This window comes from Mya arenaria, chromosome 2 (assembly GCF_026914265.1).
Source record: "Mya arenaria isolate MELC-2E11 chromosome 2, ASM2691426v1".
NCBI lineage: Eukaryota > Metazoa > Mollusca > Bivalvia > Myida > Myidae > Mya > Mya arenaria.
In genome coordinates, this window is record NC_069123.1 from 7,500,705 (window position 1) to 7,513,585 (window position 12,881).

A 12,881-nucleotide genomic window follows, 5' to 3' on the forward strand; every position below is an offset into this window, starting at 1 on the left:
CAAGACCATTACTTTGAGGCATTTTTGGGCTAGAAGTATGGTGTGCAAATCCATACTCACGCGCAAACTTTTTAAAAGTCGCTGCGTTGTAACACGGCCCGTTGTCACTAAATACTATTTCTGGTATACCGTGTCGCGCGAAAATGGACTTCATGTGATTTACTACGCACGCTGCTGTAGCATTTGAAAGTTTGGCCAGCTCAATATAACGCGAGAAATAGTCCACTACTAACAAGTATGTGTGACCTTTTAGTTCAAATAAGTCTGTTGCTACGCGTTGCCAAGGGCGTTCTGGAAATTCGAACGGCATAAGCGGTTCTGCTCTATCGCAACCGTTTTCAATGCATTTATGGCATGACTTTACAACCTTTTCTAGAGCCGAACTCAAACCAATCCACCAAACAGATTGTTTTGCCCGCTCCCTACATTTCGAAATTCCCTGATGCGCTTCACCATGAAGTCTATCAATCATTTCTGACTGTAATGTGTTTGGTATTACTAGTCGCGTTCCTTTGAACAATTGACCTCTTTGAACAGTTATCTCACCCCTATAACACCAGTATGGTTTCATGTATTCAGGAAGTGCTGACTTATCTGGCCACCCTTGTTTACAATACAACAAAAGCTGTGTACAGATATTATCCTCTTTGTAAAGGGTCTTAATTTGTTCCAGTCGATTAGCGGTCGCTGGGATGTCATTGAAAATCATTTGAACATATGCGTCACTCGCGGACTGCAGACTTTCGGATTCTTCATCAATTAACGTACACAGAGGTGCCCTTGATAGACAGTCGGCTGTAACCAGTTTACATCCGCTTATGTAAACCATGCTAAAATCGTAACGCATAAGGCGCATGCGAAACCTCTGGATTCTAGCAGGTAAATCGGTCAAGTCTTTCGTACTTAATAAAGGAACTAACGGTTTATGATCCGTTTCTAAGACAAACTTGGATCCTATTAAAAAGTTTTGAAACTTTTCGCAAACCCATGTTAATGCAAGGCATTCTTTCTCTATTTGAGCATACCTTTGTTCTGCTTCAGTAAGCGAACGAGAAGCAAACGCTATTGGTTTCCATGTACTTCCCTGCTTTTGCCTAACAACTCCCCCCATGCCAAATGAAGAAGAGTCTGCTGAGACCATTGTTTCATTATTAGGATCATACTGGGCCAAAACCTTGGGAGAACTTAACTCCTCTTTCAATTTCTGGAAGGACGATTCTTGATCTGGACCCCAGAACCACGAGTTTTTGTCCTTTAAAAGGTCTCGCAACGGTTTAGACATTTGTGCTAAGTTTGGCGTGAACTTTCCTAATTGATTGCACATTCCAAGAAATCTCCGGATATCTGAAATATTCTGCGGGTTTGGCATGTCAATAATTGCTTTCACTTTGGCTGGGTCGGCCCCAATTGTGCCCTGGCCTACAATATGACCTAGAAATGTCAAACTGTGTTTACCAAACTGGCATTTTTCTTTGTTCAGTGTGATGCCAGCCTCAGAAATGAGCCCTAACACGCGAAATAAACGCTGATCATGTTCATCTTTATTCTCACCGAATATGAGGACGTCGTCCATTTTGCAAACTACGCCCGGTACTCCTTCTAACAATGCTGACATTTTTCTCTGAAAGAATTCTGGCATAGCATTTATACCGTATGGCGAGACATTAAAGCAAAACCTACCGAATGGGGTTATGAATGTAGTTAAATGTCGCGATTCGCGTGCTAATCTTACTTGCCAGAAACCGTGGCGTGCATCAATTTTCGAAAAGAAACGTCCTCCAGCGAGCTTTGCAAGTGACCCGTCTACGGATGGTAATTGATAACGCTCTCGTTTTACTGACTGATTCAATTTTGACAGATCTACACATATCCTAATTTGACCATTTGGTTTTGGAGCTACTACCATTGGCGAACAGTACTCGATCGGCTCTGATACTTTTGAAATAACCCCTGATCTCTCCATTTGCTCTAGCTCGGCTTTGACTTTTTTCATTAGAGGCAATGGTACTCGACGCGGTGTAGACAATGAGTACGGCTTTGAGTTTTCACTTAATGTGATTTTGTATTCCCAATCAGTTTTACCTAATTTGTCGCTAAAGACAATGGGGAATTTCTCATATACTTGTTCATACGATGCTTTGACAGATGAAATGTATTTAAAATCATTTACCTGAACAATTTGTAAAGCCTCAATAGCAGGTCGGCCAAGGAGAGGAAATTCCAAACATTTTACAACAAACACTTCTGTAACACACATTTTTGATGAAGATTCAATTGTTGTTTGGAATTTACCGAGAACTGTTAATTTAGAATTGCCTGCGCCAAATAATGATCTGTTAGTTTTCTGTATTTTCACTCCAAACATGTGTTTTAACAGTTTCTCTGGGATAACTGTTACGTCTGCCCCGGTGTCGATTTTGAACGTCACGTCCGCTTCATCATTTACGGTTAGTGTCACTTTCTACGGGTCCGTGGTCGTTGATCCCCGTACTGTACCAAGGAAGGACTCGTCTTCGTCGGAATGCTCGGTGTTGCTAGCCTCGTTCACGGCTCCAACGGTTGAGCGGCATTTCTTTTGGAAGTGTCCTACTTTTTGACATTTACGGCACTTCGCATCTTTTGCCGGGCACTTGTTTCGAGGGTGCCCCGGCGTGTTGCCACAACGCTGACAATCCCTGCTTGCTGGCGTAGATGGGACCGGTTTTTTCTCTGGCTTCCAGTTCCGGTGCCCCTGAGTCTTGTGTTGCCGTCTTGTCACTGCCTCAACTGTAGATGACGGTTCGCCTCTTACTACCGCTTGTTGGGCTCGAACCGACTCTCGTTGTTTGGCCTCAGTCACCGCCTTTTCTAGCGACAGTGTTGGGTCAAGCTGTAGTCTTTCGGACAATTTGTGGTCTCGGATACCGACCACAATCCTGTCGCGAATTAAACTATCATGTAAGTCCCTAAACTCACAATTTTCTGCCAAATGGTACAGTTCTGTGATGAAGCTGTCCACGCTTTCACCAGCCATTTGTGATCGTTGATTGAATTTGGCTCTTTCGAAAATAACGTTCTTTTTTGGAATGAAATGCTGATTGAGTTTTTCCACTACAGTGTCATATTTCTTGCTGTTTTCATTCGAAAGATTGAACGATGACATAATTTCTTCTGCTTCTGGTCCCATTGAATAAATTAAAGTGTTAACTTGCACTTCTTCGTCTTTTTCTCCTAATCCTGACGCAAGCCTATAAATCTCTCAAACCGTTTTAACCACTTTTCCCACTGTTCCTGCTTTTGGAAGTCAAATTTATCCGGATGTTGGAAATTAAAATTTGCCATTTTGTTTATTAACACTAGTGCAAATAGTTTCAATATTATTGTTGAGTTTAATCCCGCGCTGCCACCATGTCGTATTACTTATTAACTATATAGGGATGATAGATAAAGACTGCTATGTAGTTTACGATGTTTATTCGACGCTGTTGCGTTGTTGGTTTAGTTCTTACAACAACCTGTGGAATGGGTTCGATTCATAAGATCTCAAATGGAGTTACATGTTTATTCATTCATACCCAAGCATCAAGTGAAATACAATACTACAGTCATAGCTATATATGAAACATAGTATTCAGTATGAATAACTACAATAGAGAAATATGCTGTAGTATATAAAGAATTGTGTCCCTTAGATACATTAAGATTAAGAATGCAACATCTCTCTTCTTTTAAAACAAATTAGTAAATTTATGAAGAACACATTTAATCTAAAGTAATTTGGTCAACACCCTAGCGTTATCATTATTTCAGCTGAGCAGAAAATCTTCTTGACAGATTAATTGTTTCAGCAGAGTGTATCTGGAAATTAATGAGAATTTCTTCTAACTAAATGTTAACAGTTCAGATAAGGACACTTGAATCCTCCCCGAAATGTCATCTGAAAGTGTATTGTTTTCATACCGCAGATAGCTGTTGATATATCCAATTAACATTGTAGAAATATTGTCCACAAATATCACTTTCACACGGTTACAGGGTATAGGCGATTATGAATTTCCTTCACAGCACAGAATATTGAAGAAAAGTTTTACATTTGAAATATATTGAAGTATCACAAATATATATACAACATAACACAAAACACATCATAAATCAGTTCAAAGATCCAACCTTTGAGGTACTTTGACCTGTCTTCCTGATCTAGTGACGTACATGTTAGAGTTTTGATCAGTATTGCCAGCAACATTAGTTGGTGCTGATGGTTGTTGTTGTTGCGACTGAGTGTTATCATGAGAAAAGTTTCGCTCTGATTGATTTTGTATGTTTCTGTCACTGTCATTTTGTGATTGATCAGTTAGACGAATGTCGTTGCCATTGCATGGATGTGTATCTATGATTTGAAATGGTTTTTCATTTGTCTTCAACAAATGATTTCTGTTTCGTCTATAGACACCACCATCATTAGTTTCAACAATGTATGATCTGTCATGCACTTGTTTCCTAACAATTGCCTGTTTCCAGCGTTTACCTTGTTTGATTCTAATTGTTTCTCCTTGTGACAATTGTGTGAGTGGCTTGGCAGATTTATCAAACCATGTCTTTGATTTGATTTTTGATTTTGACATTTTGCTTTTGATTTCTTGCCTATTTTGAACTTTCGGCTCAAGGTGTTTGCGTGTTACTGGCAAAATAGACCTAGTCTCCCTACTCATTAGTAATTGTACTGGTGATTTGCCACATGAAAGCGGTGCATTTCTGTATTCGAGAACTGCAAGATACGGGTCTTTGTTATCTTGTAGAGATTTTGTGAAAATCTTTTTGATTGTTTGAATACATCTTTCAGCAACACCGTTGCCTTGTGAGTGTAACGGCGATGACGTAACATGTTCAAAATCCCATTCTCTAGCAAATTTGTCAAATTCCTGACTACAATATTGTCCTGCATTGTCACTAATGACTTTTGAGGGTATTCCATGTGTTGCAAAATAGCCCTTCAATTTGTGAATAACCGTGTCAGTTCTCATATTTCTGAGTAACCCGCATTCAAAATATCTGCTATACAGATCAACTACAACAATGTAGTTACTGTCATTCCAGTGAAAAATATCAGTAGCCACAACTTCCCATGGCCTGCTGGGAATCTGATTAGGAATCATTGGTTCCTTGACATTGGAGTTTCTGTGTTCAAGACATATGGGACAATTGAGTACTTTGTTCTTTATGTCTTTGGTCATATTGGGCCAAAACATTACACTTCTTGCACGCTGAGTACATTTCTCTATGCCTAAGTGTGAATCATGAACTTTGTCCAGCATCATATGTCTCAAATCTTTGGGAATTATGACATTGTTTCCTTTTAACAAAAAATCGTCAATGACTGTTAGTTCGTCTCTGAAATTCCAATATTGTAAAATACTATTTGGACAGTTCTGTCTCTTATCAGGCCAACCTGTTAATATTGTGTGTTTCAGAGTCTGCATCTCTTGATCAGTCTGAATTTTGCTTTTGATCAGGGTCATTTTCTGATCACTCATAGCAATGTTTTCCATGACAGAATGTACATGAACATCTATGTCTTTGCATACATCAATCTGTTCATCTTGCAAATAGTTGCGACTTAGTGTGTCAGCTACTGGAATGTCCTTTCCAGGTACATGAACAATTTCATAATCGTATTTCTGAAATTGCAAAATCATCTTTTGCAATCTTGGCGGAGCAACATGCAAACTTTTGCGTGTTATACTCACAAGTGGCTTGTGATCACTTTGGACTACAACATGTCGTCCATATGTCATTTGATGAAACTTGGTCATGCCATACAATACAGCATAGAGCTCTTTTGTAATCTGGGCATAGTTTCTTTCTGCAGACGTCAATGCTTTCGAAGCAAAGAAAACTGGTTTGTCGTTTTGAAGCAAAACACAACCAAGTCCATTTTGTGATGCGTCTACTTGCAGCACAACTTCAATATTTGGATCAAAGTACGAGAGTACCTGTCCTGGGTTTTGAGTTATTACCCTTTTTATTTTGTTCAAGGCAATTTCATGTTCCGGGTCCCACCGGAAAATACTGTCTTTCTTCAACAACTGTCGTAACAGACTAGTCATTTCTGCAAGATTTGGTGCAAATCGTTGCAGATAATTCACCATTCCTAATATAGTCTCTAGCTCAGACTTTGACTTTGGAGACGGCATTTCCTGGACAGCTCTTACCTTTGAAGGATCAATTTTCAGTCCGTCTGACGTCAGTAAATGTCCAAAGAAAGGTATTTCTGACTTACCAATCTCGGTTTTGTCAGCATTGAGTTTGAGACCTTTTAGTTGACATCTTTCCATAAGTTTGTCCAAGTTTCTGTCATGTTCTTGTTTGTCTTTGCCATAACAAACAATATCGTCAACAATGACCTTGACGCCATTCAAACCTTCAAGACAAGACTCCATTTTCTGGACGAAGACGTCTTGAGCACAATTTACACCATAGGGAAGTCTCAGATACCTATATCTGCCAAATGGAGTATTGAAAACTGTCAGAAATTATGATTTCTTGTTCAGTTTAACAGACCAATAACCGGTTCTCGCGTCAAATTTGGAAAATACGGTTGCACCTGTCAAGTCAGGCAAAATATCATCTATTGATCCAGATGGATAGTGTGGTCTCACTATTGCCTCATTCAGGTCTTTAGGGTCTAGGCATACCCTTAAAGAGCCATTGGGTTTTTCAACAGTTACCATACTGTTGACCCATACAGACGGTTCTGTCACTTTGACAATGACTTTGTCTTTAACCATTCTGTCTAATTCTGTTTTTAGTCTGTCCTTAATCGCAATAGGTACACGTCTTGGAGGGTGTACTACAGGTATTGCATCTGATTTTATATGTATGTCACATTCACCTGGAAGTGTTCCCAGACCAGTAAATACATCATGGTATTTTGAAATAACTTGGTCTTTTGTGTAAGAAACGTCAGGTTCTACTGCTGATACAAATTTGAGTAGATTCATTGCAAGGCAAGTGTCAAGACCTAAAATTGGACATGAGGGTGTATCTACAATGTAAAATTCGTTTCTTGAAATTTTACCATTGTACAAGCATTGAAGACTAACTACACCGTGTACTTTGAGTGATGTGCCATTGTAAGCTGTCAATTTGCTGTTTGTGTGTTTCAACTGAATTTTGCTACCAAGTGATTTGTACATGTGGTATGGTATGATATTAACTTGTGCACCAGAATCAATCTTGAATTTGAATTGTGTGCTGTTGTTACCAACTGAAATATTGACAAAAGCTTGATTTTTGTGTTTGTCATGAGTAACAGTATTAACAAAATAACCATCACAGTTGTCACTTAGATCTGAGGAAGAAAAATCATTTACCTCATGCACTCGTGATTTGTTCTGTTCCTTTTGCTTTTTGTAGCATACACTAACAAAGTGATTTCTTTTCCCACAGTAGTTACAGTCTTTCCCTCTTGCTGGGCATATGTCCTTGGTCTCGTGTTTTGATCCACAGTTTGAACACATAGCCTTCTTCGTGCCAGCGTTAGCATACTTCAGTTTGCCTCTCGACCTTTGTTTTGGATTTCTCTTTGCCTCTGGGTGGTGATATGTCCTTGGTGTAACGGCATTTACACTTTTATTGTTGTCCATTTGTTGAATGTGTGATTTTGTAAGTTCATACGTTCTAGCAATGTCCAAAGATTTCTGTAACGTTAAACCGTTCCCTTCGCTTATGAACTTTTCGCGGAGTTTCACAGATCGAACGCCAAATACAATGTGATCCCGGATCATGTCATCAAGAATGTCCTCTGGATAATCACATTCTTTGATGAGTAATCTCAAGTCCGTAACAAACTGTTCAAACGATTCGCCATCTTTTTGTATTTTCATTTTGAAAATGTATCTTGAATATATACGGTTTGATTTTGGTTTACAATAGTTCTCGAACTGGTTGTAGAAGTATGTAAGATCTTTTTGTTGATCGTCTGTTGGTCTCCAAGTGCTAAAAATGGAACGACCTTTTTCTCCAACCCACAGCATTAGGTAATTACACTTCACTTCTTGTGATTGTTCCTTTAGAGGACCCTTAAACATAAAGTCGGAATGTGACTTAAACGACTTGAATGACTGCGACAAATCCCTGCTGTCCCAGTCCATTTTGGGTGTTTGTCCTTGCATATTGTTAAAGCTTGCCATTTTGTTAGAATGAGCTTCACAATTACAATTTAATTATTCCATTTAATTTCAATTTAATCCATATGAATCAGTTCACCAACTTCTGACACCATGTTGCGTTGTTGGTTTAGTTCTTACAACAACCTGTGGAATGGGTTCGATTCATAAGATCTCAAATGGAGTTACATGTTTATTCATTCATACCCAAGCATCAAGTGAAATACAATACTACAGTCATAGCTATATATGAAACATAGTATTCAGTATGAATAACTACAATAGAGAAATATGCTGTAGTATATAAAGAATTGTGTCCCTTAGATACATTAAGATTAAGAATGCAACAGACGCTAGCTAACTACAGACTGCTGATAAGCCCGGCCACTCGCAGGTAGCCGATATCATATTACAACAAGTAACACTCCACTTTGTGGCCAGTAGTTCCCATTACACCGTAATCGGCGATGTTCATGGACTTTCGGCTTCATCTGTGTGTCGCGCAGTGCGTAGGGTTATTATAATTATGGCTAGGCTTGCCAAGAGGGTCGTGTCATTTCGGAGAGATGTCGGTGTGTGCAAGGCGGAATTTTATGCACTTGCGGGTAAGAACATACACTTATTTATATATAATAACAATATCGATGTATTTCCTTCCTGTGAATATAAAATTCGGTAGTTCCTATAACCACCGGACCGGAAGTGGCGGAAGTGAAGCAGCTGTCAAACATTGTCGAACGATTTTTAACGCTAACGCCAAGCCAGCAGCCATTAGCTAGCAGCCAATAAGTGTTTGCGTTGACTTACGGAAATAGATACGACGAAATAGAGAAAATTGCCAAATACATTAAGTCAGCAGCCAATAAGGAATTTAATCATAACCGTAATAAATTTTGCACTGAAAATTCTTGAAATGCACCAGATTGTAGAAGTAAAAGGAAACATAAAACACATTTATTGGTGAACGCTGAATAAGAATTGGACGTAATTCAGTTTAATGCAATAAATAAAATGATGAAAGAATATCGATTAAAGAAGACAACAAGTCTGGTTTGATATCAATAACATCGATCGCTGTATAAATGTATTTGTAACCACTAAACGAGGACTGGACATTCTGTATGATGCAATAAATGTAATATTAAATGAATATTAATGAAAAATTAAATAAACATACAATCATGATCAATCTCTGTTTTGACGTACAGGCCACCACAGCCTAACCAATTGAAACCAAACATCACGGAACTTGGGTGGCTGTTACGACCAGAAGGAGGCGATGTGACGCCCCAAGACCGGGTACTGGCATGTAGGGGACATCCAGGGCTATCACCTAGCACCGCCCAATAACTTCCATCTTGGGGTGAGCTTGACCAAAATTGACCCCCAACGTCCAGGACCCCCTATTTGGGTAAAACAAGCACATGGACCTACTTTGGGTGGCTGTTACGACCAGAAGGAGGCGATGTGACGCCCCAAGACCGGGTACTGGCATGTAGGGGACATGCAGGGCTATCACCTAGTACCGCCCAATAACTTCCATCTTGGGGTGAGCTTGACCAAAATTGACCCCCAACGTCCAGGACCCCCTATTTGGGTAAAACAAGCACATGGACCTACTTTGGGTGGCTGTTACGACCAGAAGGAGGCGATGTGACGCCCCAAGACCGGGTACTGGCATGTAGGGGACATGCAGGGCTATCACCTAGCACCGCCCAATAACTTCCATCTTGGGGTGAGCTTGACCAAAATTGACCCCCAACGTCCAGGACCCCCTATTTGGGTAAAACAAGCACATGGACCTACTTTGGGTGGCTGTTACGACCAGAAGGAGGCGATGTGACGCCCCAAGACCGGGTACTGGCATGTAGGGGACATGCAGGGCTATCACCTAGCACCGCCCAATAACTTCCATCTTGGGGTGAGCTTGACCAAAATTGACCCCCAACGTCCAGGACCCCCTATTTGGGTAAAACAAGCACATGGACCTACTTTGGGTGGCTGTTACGACCAGAAGGAGGCGATGTGACGCCCCAAGACCGGGTACTGGCATGTAGGGGACATCCAGGGCTATCACCTAGCACCGCCCAATAACTTCCATCTTGGGGTGAGCTTGACCAAAATTGACCCCCAACGTCCAGGACCCCCTATTTGGGTAAAACAAGCACATGGACCTACTTTGGGTGGCTGTTACGACCAGAAGGAGGCGTTGTGACGCCCCAAGACCGGGTACTGGCATGTAGGGGACATCCAGGGCTATCACCTAGCACCGCTCAATAACTTCCATCTTGGGGTGAGCTTGACCAAAATTGACCCCCAACGTCCAGGACCCCCTATCTGGGTAAAACAAGCACATGGACCTACATTGGGTGGCTGTTACGACCAGAAGGAGGCGATGTGACGCCCCAAGACCGGGTACTGGCATGTAGGGGACATCCAGGGCTATCACATAGCACCGCCCAATAACTTCCATCTTGGGGTGAGCTTGACCAAAATTGACCCCCAACGTCCAGGACCCCCTATTTGGGTAAAACAAGCACATGGACCTACTTTGGGTGGCTGTTACGACCAGAAGGAGGCGATGTGACGCCCCAAGACCGGGTACTGGCATGTAGGGGACATGCAGGGCTATCACCTAGCACCGCCCAATAACTTCCATCTTGGGGTGAGCTTGACCAAAATTGACCCCCAACGTCCAGGACCCCCTATTTGGGTAAAACAAGCACATGGACCTACTTTGGGTGGCTGTTACGACCAGAAGGAGGCGATGTGACGCCCCAAGACCGGGTACTGGCATGTAGGGGACATGCAGGGCTATCACCTAGCACCGCCCAATAACTTCCATCTTGGGGTGAGCTTGACCAAAATTGACCCCCAACGTCCAGGACCCCCTATTTGGGTAAAACAAGCACATGGACCTACTTTGGGTGGCTGTTACGACCAGAAGGAGGCGATGTGACGCCCCAAGACCGGGTACTGGCATGTAGGGGACATCCAGGGCTATCACCTAGCACCGCCCAATAACTTCCATCTTGGGGTGAGCTTGACCAAAATTGACCCCCAACGTCCAGGACCCCCTATTTGGGTAAAACAAGCACATGGACCTACTTTGGGTGGCTGTTACGACCAGAAGGAGGCGATTGTGACGCCCCAAGACCGGGTACTGGCATGTAGGGGACATCCAGGGCTATCACCTAGCACCGCCCAATAACTTCCATCTTGGGGTGAGCTTGACCAAAATTGACCCCCAACGTCCAGGACCCCCTATTTGGGTAAAACAAGCACATGGACCTACATTTGGGTGGCTGTTACGACCAGAAGGAGGCGATGTGACGCCCCAAGACCGGGTACTGGCATGTAGGGGACATCCAGGGCTATCACCTAGCACCGCCCAATAACTTCCATCTTGGGGTGAGCTTGACCAAAATTGACCCCCAACGTCCAGGACCCCCTATTTGGGTAAAACAAGCACATGGACCTACTTTGGGTGGCTGTTACGACCAGAAGGAGGCGATGTGACGCCCCAAGACCGGGTACTGGCATGTAGGGGACATGCAGGGCTATCACCTAGCACCGCCCAATAACTTCCATCTTGGGGTGAGCTTGACCAAAATTGACCCCCAACGTCCAGGACCCCCTATTTGGGTAAAACAAGCACATGGACCTACTTTGGGTGGCTGTTACGACCAGAAGGAGGCGATGTGACGCCCCAAGACCGGGTACTGGCATGTAGGGGACAAGCAGGGCTATCACCTAGCACCGCCCAATAACTTCCATCTTGGGGTGAGCTTGACCAAAATTGACCCCCAACGTCCAGGACCCCCTATTTGGGTAAAACAAGCACATGGACCTACTTTGGGTGGCTGTTACGACCAGAAGGAGGCGATGTGACGCCCCAAGACCGGGTACTGGCATGTAGGGGACATCCAGGGCTATCACCTAGCACCGCCCAATAACTTCCATCTTGGGGTGAGCTTGACCAAAATTGACCCCCAACGTCCAGGACCCCCTATTTGGGTAAAACAAGCACATGGACCTACTTTGGGTGGCTGTTACGACCAGAAGGAGGCGATGTGACGCCCCAAGACCGGGTACTGGCATGTAGGGGACATCCAGGGCTATCACCTAGCACCGCCCAATAACTTCCATCTTGGGGTGAGCTTGACCAAAATTGACCCCCAACGTCCAGGACCCCCTATTTGGGTAAAACAAGCACATGGACCTACTTTGGGTGGCTGTTACGACCAGAAGGAGGCGATGTGACGCCCCAAGACCGGGTACTGGCATGTAGGGGACATCCAGGGCTATCACCTAGCACCGCCCAATAACTTCCATCTTGGGGTGAGCTTGACCAAAATTGACCCCCAACGTCCAGGACCCCCTATTTGGGTAAAACAAGCACATGGACCTACTTTGGGTGGCTGTTACGACCAGAAGGAGGCGATGTGACGCCCCAAGACCGGGTACTGGCATGTAGGGGACATCCAGGGCTATCACCTAGCACCGCCCAATAACTTCCATCTTGGGGTGAGCTTGACCAAAATTGACCCCCAACGTCCAGGACCCCCTATTTGGGTAAAACAAGCACATGGACCTACTTTGGGTGGCTGTTACGACCAGAAGGAGGCGATGTGACGCCCCAAGACCGGGTACTGGCATGTAGGGGACATCCAGGGCTATCACCTAGCACCGCCCAATAACTTCCATCTTGGGGTGAGCTTGACCAAAATTGAC

General features: G+C 43.1%; 1 protein-coding gene across 1 annotated transcript in view; it reads left to right on the forward strand.

Annotated features, from left to right (window-relative positions):
- The window catches only part of LOC128222132 (putative nuclease HARBI1), a 39,636-nt gene that overhangs the window by 1,226 nt on the left and 25,529 nt on the right, over positions 1 to 12,881 (forward strand). The window contains exons 2-3 of the mRNA XM_052931005.1: position 656; positions 8,567 to 8,752. Of these exons, the coding sequence (XP_052786965.1) occupies position 656; positions 8,567 to 8,752 (187 nt within the window). The remainder of the gene's footprint in view (positions 1 to 655; positions 657 to 8,566; positions 8,753 to 12,881) is intronic.